The sequence below is a fragment of the Gouania willdenowi genome, chromosome 21 (genome assembly GCF_900634775.1).
Source record: "Gouania willdenowi chromosome 21, fGouWil2.1, whole genome shotgun sequence".
In the NCBI taxonomy this organism is placed as follows: Eukaryota; Metazoa; Chordata; class Actinopteri; order Blenniiformes; family Gobiesocidae; genus Gouania; species Gouania willdenowi.
This window is the reverse complement of record NC_041064.1, coordinates 6,052,776-6,080,518: the sequence shown is the minus strand read 5'-3', so window position 1 is coordinate 6,080,518 and position 27,743 is coordinate 6,052,776. Positions and strand designations below refer to the sequence as shown.

At 37.1% G+C, this 27,743-nt stretch overlaps 1 protein-coding gene across 1 annotated transcript in view; it reads left to right on the top strand.

Annotated features, from left to right (window-relative positions):
- The window catches only part of thsd7ba (thrombospondin, type I, domain containing 7Ba), a 183,736-nt gene extending 164,916 nt beyond the window's left edge, over positions 1 to 18,820 (top strand). Inside the window, exons 22-28 of the mRNA XM_028436484.1 lie at positions 2,861 to 3,029; positions 7,606 to 7,779; positions 11,317 to 11,412; positions 13,751 to 13,833; positions 15,308 to 15,503; positions 16,524 to 16,611; positions 16,810 to 18,820. Coding sequence (XP_028292285.1) covers positions 2,861 to 3,029; positions 7,606 to 7,779; positions 11,317 to 11,412; positions 13,751 to 13,833; positions 15,308 to 15,503; positions 16,524 to 16,611; positions 16,810 to 16,891 — 888 coding nt within the window. The 3' untranslated portion in view covers positions 16,892 to 18,820. The remainder of the gene's footprint in view (positions 1 to 2,860; positions 3,030 to 7,605; positions 7,780 to 11,316; positions 11,413 to 13,750; positions 13,834 to 15,307; positions 15,504 to 16,523; positions 16,612 to 16,809) is intronic.
- Positions 18,821 to 27,743: the final 8,923 nt, after the last annotated feature.

Below are 27,743 nucleotides of genomic sequence, written 5' to 3'. Positions count from 1 at the left end.
TCTGCGCCCCATGTTATTTCTCCCTAGATCGCTTTGTTTGAAGTCCTGCGCTTAAATCTCTCTGCAGTTTAGGGTCCTATAAAATGTGTTTTATTTTTTTCCAAATTCCGTTTTATGTTTTCCCAAATTCTGTTTTTTCATATTTTTAAATTAAATTTTTTTAGAATTATATATAATTTTAAAGAAAATATTAGTTTTTATCTCCTGTGAGGAAACAAAATATATACTAATAAATAAAAAAAAAACCTCATAATTAAACAAAAGTGTAAGTCAAAAATAAATTAAAATATACAACTATATTATTAAAAGGTAGATATAAGTTGTAGTGACATGGATTATTCCGACCGCTCCTTTTAAATTATTTATATGACCCAATTTTCTCTCAAGGATCAATGGTTTACTGAATCTGAGCAGGTTTATTGATTAAGTTTTAATCAACTTAGTTTAAATTAACCTAATTTATATTATCCTATTTTCTGTAGCTCTGATGAGATGTTGTTAGAATGTAACATTCTAACGTTGCTCCAATGAACTTTTATTTTGTAAACCGGGAGTTCCCACTATAACTGTTGTACTTGAGGTAGCTTGCTGACTGTGAATGTGTACCTAGGTACGGACAAAAGGCTGGAATAAAAAGAACTAAAGGACAACATGGACTGAGTTATTCTTAGTTAGCCAGACACGACAGTTCGAACACTGATTAGGGGAAGATGATTAAAGCTGATCACGTTTTCACGGGGCACCGCTGCGCAACACGAAACACGGACAGAGCTTCACAGGCATAGCAAAGTTAAACGGGCACTGGTGACTGTGTTTAGGAGTTAGTGATGATTTGCGTTGCTTTTTAGAGGGTGTTTGTGGAAGTTTAAGATGAGTTTAATGCAGCCATGACAGGAGGAGGGAGGGTGGTGCACCTATAAAGAGGTCATGAGAAGCCTGGTTGTTTCACTGGCGCAGCCCACAGGACTATGCAAGGCAGGGGGGCCTCTTCCCAGAGTCAATCCTAAAGCGGACCGCATACCTTGACCTTGGAGCATGTCATGAAGCACTACATTTCCCAAAGAAAATGAAAGTGAGAATGAATATGCTGAACCCTTCAGAGACAGTATAACCCCTCAGATTCAGTACATCATGAAAGCAGAGAGCTCCTGTTGTGCAGATATAAAGTATATTACTTATGACTAATGGTGCATTCGATTGTAATCGGAACCCGGATAAATCCAACTGCCCAATTGGAAAAGTGCTGGAGAACTCCGACTCCAAATTTCAATCAAGAAAATTTAAAGTAAAGATTTTCTATGGACTGATATCCGTTAGTTATTGCTTAAATATGGCAGGTTCCACTAGACATTAACTTAGACCTAACTAGGCCCATGACCTAAAATGAGTTTGACACCCCTGCTATACTGTACATCCTCACTAAATAAAAACAGAAAAATCCACAACTCATGAACCACTTTAGCGAGATCGTTTCCTTTTGTCTGCTTATGTGTTTACAGACTTCTGTGATTCAGGGTCGATGCTGAACAAGAGCAAACACAACCTGTTTGCCAAGAAAAACAATAAAACATCAGATATCTCAAATAAAGCCATATTTGCACATCTCTCTCCTCTACTTACTTCTCCTGTTCGGAGTTTCTGAGTTGCAGCAGGGGTGTTCGTCCACGCATGTCACTTCCACAGAGTGATGTTTTTTTTTCAATAAGGCAGCCCAGTTCGCCTGCATGGCCAGACTACCATGTATGCCAATGGTAGGACATGTGTTCAGTGACCTGTTACTGGCAGTGAGGAGCTGGTGAATGTGCCAGCAGAAAGAAAACGCAAGAAGTGCGAGCCACTTAACAGGTGGTGTGATTCAAATGTCCAAACCTTTGGAAATTAATTTGGTTCATTAGAAAAGGTATTCAGCATCCAGTATGAATATTTAGGGTTTTCTAAATGTTTCTCAGAAGATTTAAGGGGTCAATCCATGTCATTTCACACACTTCGGTCCAAAAAATTCAGAAATGTTTACAAGTTGTATGTTACTGTGAAAAACTAATGAACAATAAATGATTAGAAGACAGAAGCAAGCTACAATGGCCTCATTTTCAATATCAGTAAGTGGATACATAAGCCAAAGTTGGGGTCAAAATAAAAATGAAGTCGCAGAAAGAAAAAACGCTTTATATCCCAAGAAAGACTCATTTTTACATTATAAATTGAGATCAGATTTTTTATTACATTCCCACATGCAGTTATGGGCCAATGAAATGGTTAAAAAAAAAAAAAAAATGAGTATTTTTTGGATTTCAAGAGACTGTCACCAAGAACCAATGCATACAGCATGTGACTAATCATTAGTGATGTGAACAGTCTATGTTCATAGCTCAAAGCTGATCAAATTACAGGGAGCTGAGGCCTATGCTAAGTTGTTTACTGAAGTTGAAACATGTTCAAACTCAAACCTTTTTCCAATTTTGATTCTGGCATGTCCACCAGATAGGATGATGTATAGCAGCTATGTTTGTATATTCTCAAACATATATATGTATATATGTATATCAAATTTCAGTTTCCGATGTGGTGTAAATTTTGAGATATTGGAAATGAAAATGGAAGAAAAATATGGACGCATGAAAATCGACCTACCCCACTCACTAAATTGGCAATATCTCAAAGTGTTCATCCGATCAAACTAAAAATGTACAGTGTGCCAATTGAATTATGAAGGAACAATTGGTAGAAAATTCAGAATTTTTGAAAATGTGTTGAAATGACCCTAATGTGATTTTAGCTGTTTACATTACCTTGTTATATGTGGTTAAATTAAGGTTTTTACAGAACATGTTGCTATGTCTGTTGGTGTGTGTTACTGCAGGGAGCGGAATGTGGCGAGGGCTATCGGAGGAGGAATCTAACGTGCGTCGTCCACTGGGGAGACGTGCACGAGACCCCACCTCAACAGGTGACGGAGGAGCTCTGTGGAGACGCGTTGATGCAGCACATCCAGCAGGACATGGAGCAGCCCTGCTTCCTTCCCTGCCCAGGCAAGACTCATCACTCCTCCCCACACCCTCTGTTATTCAACACACGACCTGCATGAAATTCATATGATCATTATGTATTCATCAAAGGAGAAAACGCTTTAATCACCATCTGAATGATCTATTATCCCCAGCCATTGTGCGTTTACTTAGTCAATAAATATTTCGACTGAGTTACTGCATAATCGATGTTGTTGTTTTGAACTACAAACTCATCTGACGCCATGAGCTGTTACACTGTCCTTACTTTCAATTGGTTGACATTTCCATCTACTTACTAATTACAAAATCAATTTAAGGCATACAAGAGCTAATGACCATATTAGCTCTGCATTACAAGGTTGGGTTTACTCGATAACCAGTGGAACGCAACAAGTTATTTCTGCATACACAGAACCACTGTACGCTACATTATGCAACAATCTATCTATTAAGTCTATCCTTTTTGAGAGAATATTGCACACACCTTCAACTGAAGTGATTTCTAATGTAAATATAATGTCAAAACAAGAGCACTCAGGGGCAGATTCACTAAGATCTGAAATAAAGTGTGTTAGACCAGTTGCGTCCCTAAATCCTTTGGTGATGCAGTTTCCTCACCTACTGGTTGAATTCACTAAGATTTCAGTAATGACTAGCGCACGTGCAGAAGTGGTAGAGACCGCCAAACAAAAGAGGGTTACATTTATATTTAACAGTATTGTGCCCTAGTTTTCAATATTGGTTCAATTCACTTAAAAAATTACTGATTTTGTTACCAATTTTTGTGCAATTTAGAGGAATTGCAAGATTTGTGGAAATATTGTGTTCTTTCCACAATTTGCAATTAAAATGACTGCATTCATATGATATAAACTAAGCGGAAAAAAATGCAAACTCCTAAAAATATTGTCGTTTTATTAAATTGGCGAATTTGAAATAACTATAACTGGATTATTTGGTAATTTACACAATAATTCATGTTTTCTTTGTCATTTTTAATGTCTCCTACGGGCCGAATTAGATGGGGCTTCGATCCCAGTCTATACCTATACCTATACCTGTCTATGCGTCGAAGTGTCCTTGTACAAGACACTGAACCCTAATTTGCTCCCAGTGGTTGACCAGTGCCGTGCATGGCAGCTCAGTCCCATTGGTGTGTGAATGAGTTGATATTAAAGCACTTTGGGACTACTTCCATGTAGGCATAAAAGTGCTATACAGCATAAATCAAGTCCAATTACCGTTTACCATCAAAGTGTTTTTTTTTTTTAAAAGTACAATTTAAATTGAAATTCAGTGACATCCAGTGACCTTTAGTTACATAAATGAAAACAAATTCAGTTATAAAAATAAAATAAAGCACACAGTCTAGGCTAGGCAATATGGGCCAAAACTCATATCGATATTTTTCCTCTAAATGGTGATATACAATATAAATCTTGATATTTTCTATTAAATTAAAGTTAGACTAGAAAAAACTATCCTCGGTTAAATTTGCTGATGAAAAATGCCACACAGACACATTTATAAACAAACAGCTGCATAATATGTGCGACTTTTGGCTTTCTTCGTATTAGGGGCAGCACGTGTGAGTGAGATCTGTAGTGTGGCTTAGTTTAGGGGAAGGTCTGGGTTAGGATGCCCTAATTGATCACCTAACTGAGCTTTTCATGCTGTTCTGAGAAGTAGCAAAAGCTGCGACTCCTAAAACGAGTATTTAAATACAAAATAAGCAATATAAAAACAACATATATCGAAAAAAAAAAGCTGAATTTGGATTTGCCTTTAGACCTTTCTGTTGACAAATTGAGAGCATAAAGGATAGCTACTAGCTTCCAGGCACTGACTGAGTACACAAAGATATGAGCGACTTTGTTTTTTTCAGAGGTGATCATATCATAAGATGAAGTCCACGGCGTGTGTAAGTATTGCCTTCAGTGCTCGGCTGACAAGCTCTAACGTCCACGTCGACCTTTGTACGTTAAAATCCTGGATCGTCCTTGCGCTAATGCAAAATACACACAAATGTGTATTTATTCGAGACAAGAGTATTATTATGTGATGTTTTTCAACCGGATCATGAGGCTTTTCTTTTCCTATGAAAGGACACCATCTTGCAGCTAGTGCTCCTGTTCATCTTTCTCCTGCTCGCCTCTCATCCTTCTTACCCATTCATCTCTCAAGCCGCCTTTGCTCTGAGACTTGGCTCCAGTGTTTGATGAAGAGAGCAGATGTGTGTGTGTGAGTGTTTGTGCGGACGTGTGGGTTTCTGGGGACCTGGGGGAGCTTTTGTCAACATCCATGTGATGTATGATGTGTGCACGCGTGTGTGTGTGTGTGTTTTGGTGAATGCTCGGAGTGCACAGTAGCTTGTGGCCACAGTGTGTTTCCACAGATGTTGCAGCACGGGAGCCGATCTGATTGAGTGTATCCATATAAAGATAAAAGATAATGAGCTGCTTCGGTCCAAGAACAGTCTCTAATGGGTGTTGAGGGCAGAGAATGGAATGGATGTTCTGGCTGATGGGATGTGGCTGCAAGTGATATTATCGCATGATTATCCAACCAAGTATTAAAAATGAAATTTATGGGAGAGAGAAGAAAAAAATAATCATATATTCCATTATCGAGACTGTCAGATCTCCTTGTGTTTTTCCTATGGCTACATTCAGACTGCAGATGTAAGAACAAAACCTTTTTCTTTTTTTTTTTTGCCTCTATGCATCTGCAATAGCACAAATCTGATTTTTTCCAAATTTGACTTTTTCTGATCTTTTGTGACGTGACCGCTCTCTGAATGGCCAGGTGGCATTTATCAGTTAATACTCCAAATCACACGTGTCAAACTCAAGGCCCGGGGGCCAAATCCGGCCCTTTAGAGCATCCATTTTGGTCCACACAAGAAAGTAAAAAGGTTAGAAAAACCATGAATCATTGTGTAAATTACCAATTAATTCAGTTGTAGATATCGCCAAAATAATTCACAAATTCAATGAAATTCCACAATGTTAGCAGGGCTCACATTTTCCCCATTCTAAAATGATAAATCACATGATGGTAGTAATTTTTATTTTAAAATTGTTAAAATAACTAACGTTTTTGTCAAATTACTCCACATCTAAAAAAAATACAAAGTGAAGATCCTGCAGGGACTGATATGTCATATTCAATAATTTATATACATGTGGAAGTGCAAGCTAGAGCACAATCATGTTCAAATTACTAATTTCCTTACCTAAAATCTGTGGCTAACTTAAGATAAACTGCTCCCTATTTGGCCCCTAAACTAAAATGAATTTGACACTCCTACTCTAAACTGATAGAAGTCACATTTAATGTGTAATATGAACAAGCACACACAAAAATTGAAATTCTCCCAAAGAAATAAATCCAAATTGTGCATTAAGACCTGCTGCCTGAACGTATCCTATCTGATCGGGGGCCAGAGGCAAGTCAGGATACAGGAAAGATCTCATCTGATCTTGATTTGACGGATGAGTCTTCCCCTATTTAAATTAGATGTTCAGCCATTTCTGTCTCTCTCTATTTCCCACAGAAGACATTTGGTGTTGGTAGTGGCAAATAAGAGTATGATAGTACGTTGCCCTTGCATCACTTTTTTGTGTAACAGCTTCAAGCTGGTCCTGACATATGGGGGCTTGTCCAGAATTGGAACCCGGACACTTATGCACGATTAAACCAATAATGTGAAATCTATTGTACATCAGGGCTGGTTGAGGGAAACAAGATCAAAATCCAGACGCAGTATTGTTAAGAGATGATATTTATCATACTTATGAATGATACTGTGGGGGTCATTGCCTGAAAACATTAACCCAAAGATAAAGTAACATGTCTAAGCCTATAAGTGTGATATTGTAAATTACTTTGGTTTGGTTGGTCAAATCCATTTACTATTTACCATCTGTCTGTGCCATTTAATTATAGCTTTAAGATTCACTGTCTGACTAGATGTTTGTGTAAAACTCCATGAATCCATCAAATATCTTTATAGCTCAGTGTTTTCAAAAAAAATAATTTGTCACAACAACCGGGGTGAAGAAAGAATAAAGTTTTAAAAATCAGATGTATTTTATTTTGACAATTTCCCACTTATTCTTTAACGTTCATCGTTTTGGCGCTGAATTGTGTCTTGAATTAGTGTGACACACACACACACACCACAAGTGCTTCAGTTTGTCCTGTGACCGGTGTTTCAATTGTTTAAAAACAGTTTAATTGATGAAGAAAACAAATGAGCTTTTTCCTTTTCTGTGAGTTGGTGCAACAGTCTAAAGTGTTGCTTGTACAATCGTGTTGTCATATTGTATAATTTATCACACTGGCTGGTCTATTACGTCTGAATACCCACTGGGCTGCCTGGGTAATTTGTTTCTGCATTTGGTGTACGATCAGGCACAGATGGATTTTGAAGTTGTTGATTTTTTTTTTTTTTTTTAAATGTTCCAGAAGCTAGCAGGGGAGCTAATAAAAGAATGCATAAAATAGTTTGGGCAACCTGAATATAAATCATGGCTCTAGCAGAGCGGACAAGTTCTCCGTATGTGATGTATTTTTTGACTTCTTCGTCCCTCAGGAGATTGTCATTTGACGGAGTGGTCGTCGTGGAGTTCCTGCCAGTTGACCTGTCTGGAGGGGCGGAGCTTTGAAACCACTGGACGCCGAGCTCGTTCCAGAGCTGTGATCATTCAGGTCATGGAAAATCAGGGCAGCTGCCCACAACAAGTCTTTGAGACGCAGCCGTGTAAAGGTACCGAACCGTAGAAACAACACCTTCTTTTTGGTCTGATACGAGTGTTTGAGGTGCTAATGTGTGTGTTGGATGAGAATGTGTTAAAAGGGGCTCAGCTTACATAAATAACACTTTTACAGTTCTGGTTTCTTATTATATTAAATAGTACTCAATGGCTCTAATGTTATCAACACTGATCATTTACTGGAACAAGCACAACAGCCAGAGTACATAAGGGTTTTTGCCACTCTAAAAATGAACACTTAGAATAAAGGCTTAGAAAGGTCATAATGAAAGCAAACATGGTTTTTTATTTCATAACAAAGACCTCCACACATAAATAGAGTCATGATTATAATCCATCACGGATGGGGCAGTGGTGGCCAAGATAACTGTGGCACCTTGAGCAAGAACCTTAAAACGCAACTTATTTCAGGATTCTCTTGAAAAAGATATTCTTAACCTCAATGAGAGTCTCCTGGTTGAATAAAGGTTAAAAAAAAACAACTTACAAACTCACTAATTACAATCTGCATATGCCGATTGATAAATGGAGACTTCAGGTTTTGTAGTTTTTTTTTGTTAAAAGAAAGTGTTTCTCCCTTTGACTTTGAAAGGAGAACATTTGAAAATAAGTGAAAGGAAAATAAGAGGACCTATGGATTTTACTGCTTTAATCACAACAGCAAACATGACTAGGTAAGTATCCTTTGCAACATAAGACGTTTTGTGTTGAATTTCTGCATATTATCATGTTCGTTTCCATGTTTTGTTACAGTGTTATGTTTGGAGCGGTTCGATTCATTTCTACTTGAGGAAATTTGATAATTGTGTCTTTTATCTAACAGAAAAGTTGAACATGGTCCAACTTGAATCTAGAAACATACTCACATACAGATCCACACAGTCTGAATGTGACGAGTCTGTGCAGCTCATGTTTGTAACAACTATATTTGATGTTTGTTGGAAATTGTTGTACCCAAACATGTTATATTTTAACGATTGTCTAAACTAGTTCCTTAGATTCAAGGATTCAAGGTTCTTTATTGTCAAATATGCCCCATGTTAAACATACAGCACAGATGAAATTGCAATCCCCCCCAACCCCCAGTGCAAACCTGCAGTGCATAAAAAGAGCACTTAAAACACACAACAAACACACAAAAAAAAAACAACTAGCAATACTATACAACAAATAACTTAACTAAAGACATACGGACAACAAATAACAAATAACGAACAACAATGAGGTAGAATGTGGATAAATTACTATGAGGTAGAATATAAATAAATTACAGTATTAATAATATAAACAGAGTGCAGATGAAGTTAAAAAGTGAGGTAGTGTGCAAATAGCATAACAATACAATGACGGCTGTGCAGAGTTTAGGGTGCGTGAATTAGTGGAGCACGCAGGGGGTGGAGGTGGAGGGGGGTGATGCCAGGTCCTGTAGGGGCAGACTGTGGCAGGATGAAGGGGTGGGGGTGGAGGGCAGAGGGGGCAGAGGGGTGAAGGAGGGTAGACAACTGAGGGCAGAGGGTGGAAGGAGGCGGAGGGGGGATGGAGGCAGGGGCAGGAAAGGGAAACGGGATGAGTGGACGAATGGGAGGGAGAGCAGGGAGGGAGTTGAGTCTCCTGACAGCCTGGTGGAATAAACTGTTCTTGAGCCTGCTCGTTCGAGCACGGAGACTCTGCAGATTCACACACCACATGTTCTTGATATTTTGGTAAACAAAATTGCTTTCTCGTTTGGTTCCAAAGTGTTTGGATCACAACAGGTTTGCTGGTTCTGCATTCTAGCAAGCACGAGTGCAACAAGTTTGTTGCACAAGTTTGTTTTTCCTTTTGGGTTCCATTTTTGAAGAAAATATTTAAGTGCAGAAACCGTTGACCATCTAAAGTCGTCAACAGACAACACACATCAGCTGAACAATTAAAAAGCATTAGATCAGTCTCACTTGATGCTACTTATTACTTACAGTCTCCTAAAAAGTCCTTCAAACCTGTGTTTATCACAAATAAGCCTGAGACAAAATGGTCGATAGAGCAACGTGATAGAAAGCATCTCACAAACACTTTGGAACCAAACGAGAAAGCAATTTTGTTTACCAAAATATCAAGAACATGTGGTGTGTGAATCTGTATTTAGAAAACAAGTAGTGTAGAAGCAGCCTTTCCACATCAGGATCCTCTGATAACGCCTGCCGTCTTTGAAAGTAGATTTGATAAGTTGAGAAAGTATATTCTTTAAGCTGTGACTGAGCACTCATCAGACGACCTCTTACATTGAGGATGCCTTTGGGTTTTCTGTCTGCTGGGAGGCAAAAGGATCAAATTGTGGCATTTCAAGACTTTCTAAATGACTGGCTCTAAGTGCGACTTAGGAGATTTTTTTAAAAAGCCCAAAGTTTAAGTTCATCTGTCATGTTCAGCTCAAGGAAACTATGCAATGAGCAGTCAGTCAGACATTGCAACTGCCATTAAACAACTTTAAAATGTAAATAAAAGAATGTTTGATTCATTTTAGATCCATTTACTAAAGTGGTTTTCAACCATTTTTTGACACAAATTTCTAGTGACCCAAATACTTTCTAGAATTGCTTCTTGATCATGTTTGTTATACTGTGTTGCAAATACAAAGTAGCTAGAATTTGTGCACAAAGTGACAAGATTCACCAGCTCAAATTTTTATACTGTATTTATTTACAAATTTATTTTATTTTTCTGCATTTTTCTCTTTTTTTGTCTTTTCACTGCATTTCATTTAAACTTTAACATTTAAATGTGTACTTGAGAATGTGAAATTGTGTTCATTTGAAAAAGAATAATTAAAATATTTTAAATGTATATTTTTAACCTTTTTTTTTTTTATCAATTACTTAAGCTTTCAGGTGACCCCAAGGTTGAAAAACACTGCTTTACAGCTTTTAATGTAAAGTTACTCACACTATAATTATGATGAGGACCAACAATTATGTGATATTTGTAATATATATATATATATATATTAATATCAGTATATGATGGTAATATTAAGAATTACTAGCTTGTACAGTTATTGCAACCACATAGAAAATGAAATTACATATAAAAATTTTAATTTCTCTTCTTTATGAACTTCATTAGATTAAACTACTGTTTTTTTTTTACATTACAGTATTCTAGCAAAATGCAGTTTTGAAATTTTAACATATGTTTCTTCTTTATTTTTGTTTTAAATTGATGATCTGACCAGTTGAATAAATTATTCCAACAGGTTGAATTTAGCCAGTAGCTTTTTTTAAATTATTCAAAATCACTTATCTACAAAACCTCCACTTTATGATGAAGCTCTTTCCCTTTGAAGCAGAAATAAATGATCTCTTTCATATATTTCGCACCAATTTCATCTAATTTCCTCTGAAGTTGCTTTCCTCCTTTTTTTTTGATTTGCTGCAGGCATAATGTGCCTCACCTGAAGATGGAAAGCAGTGCAGCACGGGGGGTAAAACAAGGGTTCGTGTTCACAGGAAGTGGAATTCTCTGCGCTAATGAGTGTCGTCTTTGTCTCACAGGAGGAAAATGCCACAGCTACCAGTGGAGGTCGGGAGGATGGAGCAACAACGAGCGGGTGGTGTGGTGTCAGCGCTCGGATGGTGTCAACGTGACAGGTGAACTTCTGCTTTGTCCTCCGGCAAAAACCCCTAATGGTCTCTTGGAGCTACTCGTGAACACACACACATACACACACACACACTTCTATATGAATAGGAAGCAGGCTGGGTCGCAGATGACTGTCACAGTGCTAGTTTTATTCCTCGCACTGCCCGACGTGTGTGACTGCTTTTAGATATGATCAACAATATCACACAATTCTGAGAGACTTTCATGTATTCATTAAGACCGTTGCGCAGCAGGTGGTTGAAGATTAAAAGCTAAATACACTTTTTTTGGCACAGAGCCGCTGAAGTGACAAAAACACAAAATACATATGGTAGCATACACAAAAATGTAACCTACTCTTTGGGCCTAATTTTCAAAAACGTACGCTAAGAGGTTGTGGTTGATCTACTAACCCAGTGCAATAGCTATTGCATCTGTCAAACACAAAATAATGTTAGTAATCCATTTAGTATTAAACACGTTTGCCCCTTAAAGTATGAACCTGGGTGAATCTGTTATAGCGCGCAAAGTATTAGGAGTAGTGATCAACCAATTCATCGGCTGATTTTTGTTTCATGTGTATCTACATCGACCGATGCGTGCCACTGCATTCGCCAATCCATTTATATACAAAGTGGCTGCCAGAGGCTGCTCCATGTTGCTAGTGGGGGGAGGGGCTGCAGAGCCCCTCCCCCCACTAGCAGAACGTGAACGAAGCTCTTCAACCCCAACGACAAGTTGTAACTTTCAAAGCATCTTTTAACTGTTTAACTTAGCTGACGTTCCGTGTTGTTGTCGCAGTTTTATTTAACGAGCAGCTGGCTGAAGGTTTGGCATGTGTGTTTCTCTCTCCCTCTCTGCTTCTCACTCATTGACAGAAGGAAAGTTTTTAAAACTTTGAGAAGCGGTTAACTACTTGTTTGAATATTTATTCCTGTTAATGATGCTATTTAGAACAGAAACTTGATCAGTTTGTTGCTTAATGCGCATCTGACGTCATGTTATTTTCCTCTGGTAATTTATATTCTGGGGTTGTGTTGGAATGGACTATTAATCATGATTTTTTGTGTTTAATACTATAATTATATACCTTTATACTCAATAACCTTGTTAATAAAATATTACTTCAGTCAGGCCAACCTTTGTCAAAGCTATTTTCAGGACAGAGACAAATTGTTCTTCATATTATTCCTCACTATTTTTTATTCTTGTTGAATATTTTTTACTTGGTGTCGTTCTACCTCGCCTTTGTTAATTTCAATAAATGTAACTTTTTTTTTAATTCAGACTTGTACCATTTGTTATCATCGAGTAATTTTGCAAATTACTCGATGCAAAATGAGGGAGCAAAAGTAGTATCGGCTCCAAATATCGGCTCAAGAAAATCGGCAGTCCGTATCGATCATCGGCTAAGGCTGATGAAAAAAAAATCAGTATCGCTAGGTGCAATCTATTCGCATAAATGCTCTTCATTTTGGAACTTATATTAACACACTTCAGTTAAACTTGGAAGTGCTGCTTATGTGCAGATGTAACACACTTACGCAAGCGTAACAAATCTTAATGCATTTTTGGGGTTCTGTGCTAAGACAAATAAATACGGCACTAATTAATATTTGTCATTAACTATAGTAGTATTACACGCTGAATGAGAGCCAAGTGTAGAGGAGCAAAGTCAACAGCATGTAATGCTGTAGAACTAGCAAACATCCACATTATGCGTCAAAATTTGTTCTGGATATTGTATCGACAATACCTGAGGTATCATTGCCAAAATCAAACTTATTCTTCCTTCTGACATTGTCTATCTGGACACATGTAAAATTGCCGAACATACTAAGAAGCAACGAAACACAAAGTTGTTTCAGTCTTTAATCTGTTTGTTCTCTGCGAGGCTCCAATTGATTCCTCCCCTCCTCCTTAACATAAGTAATCAATAAGCCCGACTGTGTGCCGGTGGGCTTTCAATCCATATAAATATAATCACACGTTTGTATTTGTGAGAAGTAAAGCGGGCGTGGAGAAACAGAACAAAGGTAATACTGCTGTGGGACTGCTTCATGTGATGTGCTGTAAATAGTGGATAGATGTGTGATCTTATCACAGTAAAGAGAAAGTGTTTGTGGCAAATAGAGGCTCAGCGTGAATAAGCGAGTGCTCGAGGGCATTACTCTTTGATATTCTGACATGTAATTTTCCATGTTGGAATTAAAATGTTTCACAAATTGATCAGGGAGACTGATATGGCAGGCCAGGCCATTAATCAGGTGTGACAGTACATTAATTTAGCCATCAATGGGTAAAGGACCGTAAATAAGGTGTGTGTGTGTTGTCTTCCTGCTGCAGGCGGTTGTTTCCAGCAGAGCAGGCCGACCACGCTCAGGCGCTGTCATCCTCCGTGCACCAAGCCCTTCTCCCACTGCACGCCGGTGAGACGCCGCCGCACTTTGATCTCATCCACCCTCAGTGTTCTGATCAGAGTTAAATGAATTTTGACAGATGACACTTTTAATTTTCGCAGAACTAATAATCACGTTGACGTCAGTCAGTGTGGGCTCTCTCACCTTTAAAAAATTACTTTCTTTGAAGTTTTACTGCAGCTCAGAGCCCTCCTCTGTAACTGCACTCAAAGCATTCATATTAACTGTTCAGCATCCGCTAGTGGTCAAAAGTTTTCATTACAGTTCTCCCAAGGGCTTTCAATAGTTTTCTGCTGCTTTGTTTCTAACTGTTAGTTAGAAAACTAATACTGTTAGTTTCATGTCACAGATATTAGTTCTTCCTAGTTTGCAGTGAAATGGTCCCACACTTTTGAGACTTTAGGTTGGTTCTTCATCGGTTGCGCAAATCTTCACAATGTAAATGGTGAAGCGATACTTCCAACAGTTCATGTATGGTACTGCAGCTAAAAAATTAAGCAGAAAGAGGTGTCAACGCAAATTTTTGTACATCATCAATTATGTTACTTTTTGTATTATTGTATGTACTACACACATTGTGGTTGGCGCAAATCTCAAGTTGGTTTTGGTATATGGGTTGTGGTATGTTATATGTAATATGGTGTATGAAAGTTATATTTTTAAAAATGCACAGTGGATTTTCGTAGAATTTGACAATTGTTACATTTTACAAATGTTATGTTTAGGAATGTCCCGATACAACTTTTTCACTTTCGATACGAAACCGATATTGCAGCCGTATTGGCCAATACGATATCAGCAAGAATCGTACATACTTTTATTACTTATGTTGTAGTGTGGAATGTTAGAAAAGGCTTGATCAAGTGATGTTACTCAAGCAGAGAACAATAGTCAACAATTCAAGTTCACTTCAGTGATTTTTTACCGTCATATCGCAGCGCTTATATCGGAGATTTTAGATGCAATCCGATAAAATCTGATATCCGTTTTCTGGCTGATATTGGACCGATATCAGATGTCAATATTGGATCGGGACACCCCTAGTTATGTTATGACTAGTAAAAAGTTGTTTGTTGGTAAAATAGGGAGATGATAATTTTCTATGAAATGTAATGAAAATTAGACAATTGCATAAATTAGGAGAAATAAAGTTTTTTATGTTGAAAGCTCAAAATGTCCTACCTTTAAGTTACTGCTAGCCTTCCTTATCATCTTACCCTCTAATTAACAGTAGTGTAACCAAATCTAATAACAACAGTGCCTCCTGCATCCTCACTAATTACGTCATAATTGTAATTATTACTTTAGTACCTAGTATCTCTATCCTAGCTTGGCCACAGTGCAGAAAAAACAAAGGTTTTATCAAAGGTGACCCACAATAAAAGGACAAAGTAGTTTTGCAGGAATTGGAAGTAATGATGCCTGTGATTCTGTGTGGGCTGTAAACGATAACCCCTAACCCCTGACTTTCTTTCTGCTACAGAGCGGTGTGTGTGGGTGTGAGAAGGGTTACACTGAAGTGATGACTACACACGGATTCTTGGACTATTGCACCAGAACCCCAGGGGTGGACAGCAACAAGAAAGCAAACGTAAAAACTAACTCAGGAAGAGTGAAACCGGGGCCGTCTCCAACCAGAGACCTCTTCAATGAGTGGAGCTTTCGACCCGTGGGCCCAGGTACTGAAAGGAAAATCACTTTTATAGCTCAGACAGGTATCGTCAGGAACGCTTTAGGCTTTGAACCTGCCTTTGTAGAGCTAGGATTACTTAGTGAAAGGGAAAAATTCATTCAGAGCAGATGTTTTAAAAGAGTTTACTATTATATCCTGCCATAAAGAATGACATAAAGGCCAAGAATTGATATTTTTAGTATGTTTTGAAAATGAACTTGCTCTACAGCAGTGGTTCCCAAACTTTTTCTGGTGCACCCCCCTTTGAAGAATGAAAAACTCTCAGGGCTCCTCCATTGTGATTTTTATTTTATTTTTTTAATTTGTGAAAAAAGTTAAAATTTTTGGAAAAAAAATAAATAAAAAAAAATAAAAAAATCAGACTATACTTTTTCTTTATTCTAATTAAAAAATAATTAATGAACAAAAAATACTAGTCATTAAGCTCTTTTTTAAAAAAAATGCTTAAGGTTCAGCAAAGCTATTCTATCAATCATAAAAGCCAATAATTGATATTTTCTGTATGATTTGAAAGTCAACGTGCTCTACAGCAGTAGTTCCCAAATTTTTCGGCTGCTCTCCCTTTGAAGAATGAAAAACTCTCAGGGCATCTCCATCGTGACAATTTATTTATAAGAAGAAAATAAAAACTCATTCGTTTTCAAATCTCATTAAAAAAACAAACAAATTGCAATTACATTATTTACATTATCAGTAATATCTTTTTTTTTTAATAAAATGCACAGAAAAAAAAAACATTTTCATGCTCGAGGCTTAGTAAGGGCATTTTAGTGCCCCCCTCTAGGGGCCGCACCCAGTTTGGGAACCATTGTTCTACAGGATTGTAAATCATTTTTGTAATTTTCATTATAGTTTTCATTAACTACATTTTTTAAGTGACAATAACTAGACTATGACTAGATAAAATAAAATACATAAACAAAAATGAACACTGTTCTATCATGTCATTCAGAGGTGAATGTGTACGTATTGTGCGTTAATTAATAAAAACCGGTTATTTGCACAGATGGACGAGTGAAGCTGTGGGTATACGCTGTGGTCATTGTTGGATTCATCCTGATCCTCTTTATCATCGCTTTATCGTTCCTGGTCTGGTACGTGCCGTAGTACACCAAATAAACCACATCACAAAACAAAGGCTTTGTTGTTGGCGTGACAACAACAGAACAAAAAAGAAAAGAATGGCACTCAGACTAATGTTTACTGCTGTTATCAGATCAGAAATTGGTTTTGTTTTTTCTTTTGATGAAATCATGCCACTGAGACATGTTTGTTTTCCCTCTTCTTTCCAGTCAGCCGATAAAACCCAGTAAAACATCTCCTCCGCCACAGAAGCCCCTGACCCTGGCCTACGACGGGGACGTGGATATGTAAACCAGGCTTCACAGCTCAGGGACACTCTGTTCAGATTGTTTGGAAGCACATTTGGAAGCGCATTTGTCGGACGCGCCGCTGGTGGGTAACGTAGCCCAGGAATGTGGCCGAAAACAGCTTTCGTCTTCGGAGTTTGGGGAACCAAAGTGGGTAAAGATGACAAGAAGACACGGACCCCTAGTTTCTTCATTTAAACTGCTACGAGGAGAATTAAGAGGTAGCACTGGAGTTTTCCATGTGGAATTTATCTGTCTTAACTGGAACAGATATCTAAAGAACCAACATGGGGACTTCTGACTTTTGCCTCATCAGACCTAGATCTGGGAACAAAAAAAAAAAAAAAAAAAAAAACCGTATTATGAGCCTTTTTGGGTCAAACTGCAACTACACAGCCTTTTTGTGAGAATATAAACAAGACGGTCTATGCACTACATTAGTGCTGATTCAGTTCGGCTTTTACTTTTCTAGTGTTTTAAATGTCATGCGAGGTTCTGCTGTCGGGTTGTGTGACGTTAACGATGCCATGTTACAGTATGTTGTGTAAAAAAATGTGAAATGCAAAACGCAGACTTGCCTTTAGTTTGAACAACAATGCAGTAACTCCTCCCCCCAGACGACTCATCAAAACCCACCTTCCTCTCAGTGAAGTTCTAAAGGAGAAATGAATGAGGGACGACTTTGGGGGTAGGTCCAGGTCAGGTTTGGAAATAGCACACGCTCACATCTCTGTTAATGTCAGTCTAGATAAGAAATACCAGTATGATTCAAATCAGATTCCGTTTGTTTTTCTACTGCAAACTGGTTACAAAGGACAAATAATTCTAACCAAGCAAAGGGAGGAAGCAAAGAGCAAACCTGCTTTGTGTTTATCACAAGCATCCCATACTTTGGAGCCTGTACTATACGAAGCTGGATAAGTATAGACTGGATATATCTGCCTCTGTCCTAAACTGGATATAAATACGTTCACTTAAAGGGATCCTCCACTGTTTTTACAAATGTGGCCTAAAACCTTTGAAATGTCTTTATTAGAAGATCTAAGCCTAACAAAACGCATTACTTTGCACCATATTTGTTTTAATAACTTTTATAAATGGGACAATTTTACCCTGTGCGCCGCCATGTTGAAAAGACATCATTGGTGACATAAATAGCCCCTTTTAGTCCATTGAGTTCTATGGGAGGTGAAGCATTTAGGATGATTTAGCAGCTTTTTCAGTCAAAATGACAACTTGTGCTGCTTTGGGTTGCTCTAAAAATCAATAAAAGTCAAAAAAATAGTCAAGGTAAACAAAATCCGTGAGCCGAAAAAATCTGTGACCACAAGGCGCGACAGTGTCATCGCTGCTGTTTTATAGACGCCATGAAGAAGAGGAGTTCTTTGCAGCAGCCAGATTCAACTTTGGTTGGCATTAATGAGCAGTCGATCTTGGTTGCCTGTATTTACAGTACATGCACGGAGCTCTTCTTTTCATGTCAAAGCTTTTAGGCCACAATTGTAAAAACAGTGGAGGATCCTGATTTCAGCCTGGCTACGTGTGCGCTCCAGTAACAGAGGTGGAGATTGCAGTGTCAGACCAATCACGATCAGAGAAAAACTGTGCCGAGCAATTTACGTCACAATTGAGGAGTAATTATTTAAAAATATGAAGAATTAAAATCCCTAACCCCCAATTTCCACTGGATGTGGCTTCGCTCGTTACATCACCGCCGCGTCACCGGAGATGTGTGGTAATTTCCACCGGGTCCGCTGCGGTGCGTGTCTGCTCCTTCCCAGCTGCAGTAGTCCAGTGCCCTCCGCCACATATACGCAGGGCTTCTATTTCTGGCGGACACCGGAGCACGACGCATCAATCAGCACAGAGCAAATGAAGCTAAACAGGAAATTAAGCACGTACTCTGCAATAAAATATTGGGTTACTTTTCAAATTAAAACACTTCAGATTATATTTCAAGTAAATACATCAAAACGTCATAATGTGTAAAAACAAATTCACATCCACGATATTGTTTCCTCTCATACTGTAACTGTACTGTAAACTGCAGGAACTTTGATTTAGTTCATGTCTTACTGGTGTAGTTTTATCTCTTCTCTGTTGGCTGTTGCTAAAAAATCTGTCAATGACAAATCCAGAGAGTCCAACATTGTTGTTCTCCTTCGTTACTAACACTGACCTGTTTATCTGTTTATTGTTGCGTTTATAACACATACATTTAACTGAGTTCTCACGCGATTATATCAATATCGTGAGAACTGCTCTGTCTTGTGACATCACAGTTGTTCAACCGAAGTGCCCCGCTTCGCACTCAAAACGCAACCAGTGTGAATTACCGGACTGCGGACAGCGGTGAAAAACCGGATCGGTGCCGTGGCGCAGCAGAGACGTATCCAGTGGAAACCCCGGGTAATTCAGAAACAAACACTGTTGCTGCAGAAAACGCAAAAAGAAAAGAACACAGGCAGGAAGCTGCTTAGTATGCGTAAAAGTGTGAGATTATCCAATAGTTGTTGAGCCTAACTTACCATGCTGATTTAGCCTGGTAAGAAGTTAGCCAGCGTCGTCGTACAGCACACACCCAATAAATCCCGGAAGTTAGCGCATTAAGAGGAAATCCAGCTTCATAGTACAGGCCCTTATTGTTCGTCTTTGTTTTCTCACTGATATTCTTTTCTTTAGAGCGTAAATATGGAGCTCAAAACTCAAACAGCACAATGTTTACTCTTACATTATTATGTCTAATTGTTTAATACATTAATGATGTTTTTCACGCATTCACACAATGTCATCCTAAAGCTTTTTCCTGGAGAGTCACAGTCCTGCATGGTTTTGACATTTTCCTGCAACACACTGGATTTGAAAGCTAATTTTTTGGCTTTTGTCAACGACTCTCGTTAATTTCAAAGAAAGAGATTTTAAATCTGCAGTACACTAGCCCTCCAGGACCACATGTGGACATTGTGTGGGTTTATGTATCAGATCATCGTTGATTCTTTGGCTAGCCACTCTAATTTGCAGTCATTGAAACACACAGCTAACCGTTATGATGTTAAAGCTGTTTAACCAGATCACTCATATTTTAAAAACTCTACCTGTATGTCATCCAAAAGTTGTTCTCATAACTCGTCTAACGGCGATTTAATCAAACTCGTCAAGTCAGCTTTATTGTTGAGAATTTAAATAACTGTTCTCTCTGCCCGAAACATTTACAAACATGACAATATAGAATGTATTTACAATAAGTACAGTGAGTGTGCAAATAAAACTATGAAAATAAATATAACTATGGTAACATATGTCCAAAGTAGAAATTGCAGCTCGCAAGTTTGTTATGAACTCCACCAATAACAATGTTTGTTGTCGAATATAGTCATGTGACTTGAACTTTGGAAAAAAAAAAAAAATTGTGCATGGCATCCTGGGATTTGGAGTCCAGTAGTAGGACGCAACAACTGCACAAAAGTGTTTTTACTTCATTCTTAACGGGATTTCTTGTATTTATTTGCTATTCGTAGTGTTTTTGGGGGCATCAGTAAAATCTGAATCAGACATACTTTAATAATCTCATGGAGAAATTACTTTTGTTATAGTGACTCCGAGTGGAAATTGTAACAAAGGTGAAAAGAAAGACAAAAGACACATGTACAGTACAACCCCATTTAAACTCCAGGGGGTCTTGACCCCAAGATTGAAAAGCATTGCTGTAAAGTGTGCCTTTTGAGAAAATGTATCATTATTATCATTATTACAATAATAATAAGAAGAATTAAATATAAATAATCAGGATAAAGGTATTTTTTTGTTCATTCTTACCGTGGATAAGAACAACTTTTGATGACATAAAGAGTTGAAAAACATGTTAGTTATGTGGTTAAACAGCTTTAAAGTCACATGTTTAACTGCAGTAGTCATTATCAGGTCTTTGGTGAGATAATGATGACATAAGTCACAGTTAGTGAAATCAGGTGTGCTTTAACATGTCCCCTTAACACCCAGCAGGGAGTCAACTTCTTCATATTTAATTATTCCAGCAGTGACCAGATTCTCTCTCTCCCTGCCTCACCAGAAACTCAATTCCCTGTGGTCGACCTTCTGTTGAATGTATTCCACCGCTAATGATGTAACCGTCATGGTTGTGCAAATGTGGTTATTAATACAAGTCGAGACAGCTTTATGTAGAGAGCTGACTGTATGTAGGCATGCTTGATCCACTTTGGCAATGAGCGCCTAAAGAGGCCTTGCAAACGTTATGTCAGTCACTTTATTTTGGCGGTATTCCTTTTTAATTTCTAAGAACAAAATGTTTGAGCAGCATGACCTTAATTCAGAAGTTATCTGGTGACTTTTTGTTCTTTCACAAAGACGCAGAACATTCTAGTTTTTAGGCCAAAATCATTTGAAATCTGAAAATTTTGATTACCCTTTGTTTACATGCTGTTTGTGGTACTATTGTGTGTCCGTGGCGAGATGGAGAAAAATGCAAATAAAATGTGGGACCATGTCAAAATAAAGCACTCTCACTCTCTTTGCTCTGAAATACTGGCTGTGATAATCTAGCGCTGGGAAATATATCAAGATTGAAGATATATTGAGTTTTCTGTTTTGGCGATATGTCCTTTTTTGGAGAAAAAGCCAAAAGTGCCACATATTGTGCAGCTGTTTGTTAATAAATGTCCCAGTTCCATTGTGTATTTTTTCCCTCCTTTTGTGTATTTTGTCGTCCTATGTATTTTGTTGTTCTTTTGTGTATTTTTCAGTAATTTTGGATGTCTCAGTGATTTTGTTGTATGTTGTTCTTGGATTTTTGTTGTCCAAATGTGTATTTTTTTTCTTTTTTTGTATATTATTGTAATTCTTTTGTGTATTTCTGATTTGTACATTTTTGTAGGTTTTTTTTTTTTTGGTGTATTTATGTATTTTTGTTGTCCCATTGTGCATTTGTTTTTCTTGTGTGTTTTATTGTCCTATTATGTTTTCTTGTTGTTTTGTGTATTTCTCTTAGTAGTAATTTTGTATATTTTTTGCTGTCATTTAGTGCATTTACTTATGGGGCCACTAGTTGCCCATGTTTTGTTTTTTTTTGTTTTTTTAACCAATCTTAAAAAAGTGATGTTATTTAAGCTTGTGTGGCATTTTGCATCAGCAAGTTTCACCCAGAATTGTCTGAATTCAAATTATCAAGATTTATATCATGTCACCATTTTGAGGAAAAAATATTAAAATATGAATGTTGATCCATATCGCCCAGCCTTATGATCCTCTTCATGAATCCCAATCACTGACTGCATAAATGAGCAGATGATAGCGTTGATGTTAACTGCAGTCTGTGATCTTCTCCAGCACAGGATGCGACAACGTTTAAATCTTTTGTCTCATCTAATGCATTTATTTAAGGCCGTCACTTCTGTTCAGGAATGAGGTTGAATCTAAACGCTTGTGTCGTGGCCATCTGATTTGTGGCAAAGACGCTGGTAGAGATCTTGTCATGTCCAATTCCTTCTCATTTTGGAAACTTTCGAGACACATTTGCAGATTTCAGGGCAGACATGTGAACAGATGGAGAGTGGCAGCATTTCATTTTAATTCATTTATTTTGCCCGTCGAAGGAGTCGTAAGAGTTTGATGAATATATGGGAGGAACAAAGCATTATATTTGGAAAGGAGGACTGTTTATTACATTTATGAGTCATTCATCATGTGCTAGTTACATTAATTTTGATTTATGTAATAATTTATCAGGGGAGATTGTTAAAAAAAAAAAAACTTGCTTATAAGCCAGAGTGAGCCCAAGACAGAAAGAAATACAAAAGTTTAACAGTAAATATACAAGTCACAATCTGATATATACTTTTTGTTGCATTTTTTACAATAATTCAAAGTAATTTAAATGTGTTAACTTAAAAATAAAGGAAATGAACAAAAAATGCGTATTAAAATTATGGATTAAATATTCATTTATGTGCATGAACATCTACATAACAAAATAGAGTCCACAAGTTCACCGGTTAAGCCCTTAAAGCAGTGGTTCCCAAACATTTTTAGATCATGGCTCAAGGTCTAGAACCCAAGGTTGAAAAACACTGCCTTAAAGAATAATAATATAAAAGAATATAAATACAAAATAAAGAAAAATAGAAGAAAAAAAACCCACTAGTAATATGTCATTTATATTGAAATTATAAAAAGTTATGGAACAAATAGGAATAATGAACAATTCAGATGTTATTATGAGGTTTCCATCAAAAACCAATAGGAAATAGGATTGTTATTGAGAACCTTGTGCGTGTTTTCAGTTTTGAAACTCGATGACCTCAAGTAACCTCAGTAATGTGCTGTGAGACGTGCACATCATCTTAAATGAGTTTATCCGCAGGTGAGAACACTACGAGATGCTGTTACACTGAAGGTTGTAAAACAATACTATGACTAAAATAAACAATAGCTTCACAGCCTTCTCTTATTTCCTCCATTCCTCCCAGTTTGCCTCATGACTGCAGTAAATTGTTTCTGTGGAAGCACCAAAGAAAAAGTCCCAAAAAACTGAAGCAAACCACAACCTCACAGGTGAAATGATTCAAAAGTAGCCGAATAGCTATTTCACACATTAAAAATTGTATTCCTGAACATTCACACGGTTACTGTGACATTAAAGCATCCCTTCACTGTGACAAATTGAAATATTAGTTTTTATATTTAATAAAATGTCCACATGAAACAGTCACAGTGATGGTGGTTAAAGTCGGAGCAGGTGGTGGAAGCAGATGTCAGACTTCAATCTTAGTTTTCAGTCTAATGATTCTTCTTTTTTCTCTTTTTATTGATATTGAAGTTTAAATTATGAGTACAAGAGTACGGTATCATAGCGAGGCTTTGATTAATCAGTAGATCAACCAAAAAAAGTCAGTGGAGTTTAGTTTTGAGTTTTGTTAGTTGTTGAAAATCCAACGCTGAAATGCATCATGGGAAAAGCTAAACCAGTGTTTTTCAACCTTGGGGTTGTGGCCCCATATGTGGTCACCAGAAACTTCTAGTAAAAAAAAAAAAAAAAAAAAAAAACTGAACAACATTTTTAAGTCATTAATTTTTCTGAAATTAAAACACCACATCATCTCAAACTGTAGACTTATATTTTAATTTTCAGTTTCTTAAATATAAATCTCGTCAGTAGTTCGGTAAAAAAAAAAAATATCTGCAGTAATTCCCATCTACGCTTATACTTAGAAATCCGTCAATGGTCCAATTACGGAAGCGGGTTACGGCTAATTTTATTTATTTATTCAGTTTATTTCCGACATGGTTACATTCACTTTTTTTTTTTTATATATTTTTTGTACATGCCGAAAAAGGAGTTTGCTTATCCGGGTCCCGTCCCCTGTTTTACCATCGCAAATTTACATGGGTTTACATGTCTCTCTGGTCAAACATTCTTGAGTTGTTCTGAACAGTCCTTTCTTGTGTATTCTTTTGAAGGGGGGAATTAATTTTGGGCAAATGAAGAAGTCAAAATGTCAAGAATAAAGTTGAAATGTTCAGATTAAAGTGGAAAAAGAACTAAAAATACAATATTGTGATAATAGTTGAAGGTTTGCTAATAAAATCAAATCTACTACATTTGTATTTTGAGTTTCAACTTTAATGTTCAATTTTAATCTCAATATTTTGACTTAAATCTTGACATCTCGACATTTTACCTTTTTCTCGACATTTCGACTATTCTTGATTTGCCTAAAATCTATTTTCTCCATCAAAATTGGCCATAATCCACTTCCGTATCCAACAGATCAAGTCAGTGTCCTGATTTTAATCCAATTTGGGTTTTCCTTATTCTCGTCTTGAGACTTTATATCTGTAAGGCCAACCAAAGTATATTATATCAACTTTAGACTTCATCTTTGAAATAAAAATACCTAAATTGAATTTACAGCCCCAACTCAACTCTTAATAAATTAGTAGAAGTGGAAAAATTAATCACATCTTTCATCCAAGGAAGCACCAGTGGCTTTTGTCTTTATTATAATCTAGAACAAATTGTGTCAGGTTTGCTTAATCTGAAGGTTGCTGCTAAAAACCTTTGTTACACAATAAAATATGCACGTTTATGTTGGCAAACAAAACACTCCGCTTAAACAACTTAAAATAGTCTGAGCTTAGTTACTAACAATAGTGTCTCATTCTATACAAAAAAACAAATAACAGTACGAGATGATAAAAGAAATCACAACTAAAAAACAACAAATTCTGTCATGTCTGAATAAATTAAACCTTAACATATTATTAAAAAAAGACAAAGAACTTGCTGGAATTACTACGCGGAAGTCAAACACACAACAAAGTGATCAGCAGATGCCTCTGAAGAAGGCTGGCAGCTGACAGTCGAAACATGTCAGGAGATCAATGTAAATTTCTTGAAAAAAAATTTTCAGACAACTTAAAATTATTTATTTAATCAATAAATTAAACCTTAACATATTACGCAATAATTTTTATTAGACAAAATTATAGCATGTGCCCCATGAATCAAATAATTCTACATCAAAGGAAAGAAAAAAAGACTGAAAATGCAGCTCTATAGTTTTAGCATCTTCACCAAAACACTCCGTTTGTTGACATTTTTGCACATTGCATTGTGGGTTGTGAAGTCCCGTAGACAGATACATATAGAGGTGCAGTTTTTATTTAATTCTTACAGTGATTTCTTGCGTTTCTTCGCCAAACAAGGAGGACAGTGATTATCTTGACATTATTTTAGTATATTTTTGTTCCCGGTGTCACATACTGAGTTTACGGCCGTACTGAGATTCTAACCCTAATCTAATACACAAAACACGTGTCAGTTCACTTTGAAAACAAAACTGAATTATTTTCTTAGCAAAAATTCCTTTTCCGGTAGTGTGCGCGCAAATATAATCTCAGTACGATGCACATTCAGTACATGACACCGGTATTCAGCGTGCTAGAATGTATTAGTGACACGTTTTGCTTCACTAGTAAAGTGTACTTGAGCACCAAAATTGAGTACCATGTCCTCCAAATGTCAGCACTAGTAGAGCTTAACTATGGTTCATATCATCACATTTATTTATTTATTTTTTTTATTATTTATTCAGTTTATTTCCGACATGGTTACATTCACTTTTTTTTTTTTTTTTTTTTTTTGTACATGCCGAAAAAGGAGACGAGAGAAGCAGTTTGCTTATCTGGGTCCCGTCCCCTGTTTTACCATCGCAAATTTACATGGGTTTACATGTCTCTCTGGTCAAACATTCTTGAGTTGTTCTGAACAGTCATCTGTAGTCAGTGTTGTCTTGTTTTTATTCCTCCTCCTCTCTATCGTTGTTCGTGTTGGCCTTGTTCCCTGCCAGACGTTGTTAGCATTCCTCCAGTTCAAGAATAGTTCCTCTTTCGAAGGTGTTTGGAAGGTTTTTCCCTTTTCATCCATAATGTCACCACTCGGGAATGTCTCTTTTGGACACACAAGTTTGCAGCTTGTTTTGTCTCTACGTCAAGGTTAATCCAGCTGTTGTTAGTTCTATTGGCAGTGTTGTATTTTCCACTGTTAGATTTAACTTGTATAAACACATTATTATATCTTAGTTCATAAGCAAGGTAGCAATTTCATTGTATTATATCAAGGTAGTAATTTCATTGTACAGGAAAACGTGTTTCTAACTGCACATATGACAATAAACACTTTGAATTTAAATTTAATGTAATCCTTAATCACCCCACCACCTAGCAATTGAAATGAATAAATGACAGACCTTTTTTACTCTTGGTTTCCACATTTAATTCAATCACAGTCTGAGTTTTGTTTCCAGTGTTTATATAGATCTGGGTCCATATCCATATGCTTTAACAGCTTTCCTTAAAATTAAAGATGAATTAAAGTATGTGCACTCACCTCCCCATGACTAACAGAGAAATGGGATAGAATAAATGGCACTTAAAGAGCTGAAAGTGTGGACTACCTGCTCATACACAGTGCTGTCATTCATATCACGACATGTGAAATCAGGGTCACCGTTGTGTTTGTTTACAGCAACAACACTGACTGATAACAGCTTGTCAGAATGACATCAATTACAGGCATCAACAAGCCCAAAAAGAGTTTGATGACCGATCTGTTTACTCACTTATTTATTGCCAAATTAAACAGCTTGTCATGTGTAGGAGTGCATGGCTGGTAGAGTAAATTTACACACCGGGTATTTGATTTCAGTTATAAATTATTGTTCAATTTGTTAAATTTGTATTTATTTATCTATTTATCCATGTTTGCATATGTTGTAAAAGGTTAACACTAAGTGCAATTTCTACGACAAATAATGTTTTGTTCTTGCAAAAAACATAATTTTTGCGCAGTTGTGACCATCACCAGCCCTCCATGGGGAAGGGTAAAACAGAAAAAAATTAAAAAATGGAAATCAGTGTTACACCTGAGTGATGAAGGGTAAATACAAAGGAGAAGAAGCTTGGGAGGACAACAAAAAATGAAAAAAATTACATTTGTATTTATTTATAACAAGCAAGGTGTGGTGCTGGATTAACTTTTTTTTAATAATCAGATTCCCCAGGTGCCAAATGAAGACAAATTGATCATCTTAAACATATTGGGCCTGTACTACGAAGCTGGTTTTCCTCTTATTGCGCTAACTTCCAGGATTTATTCGGCGTGTGGTGTACTATGACGCTGGCTCACGTCTTACCGGACTCAATCACCGTGGTAACACCTAAACGAGTCAGGAGTAGGTTTTGTTCTGGATCAGATCTTGGAAAATGACCTGCCCATTGTTAGAAGATCCTGGTTGGTGCAGATATGACAGCTGCATTTGGGATCTAAATGTATGGATGGA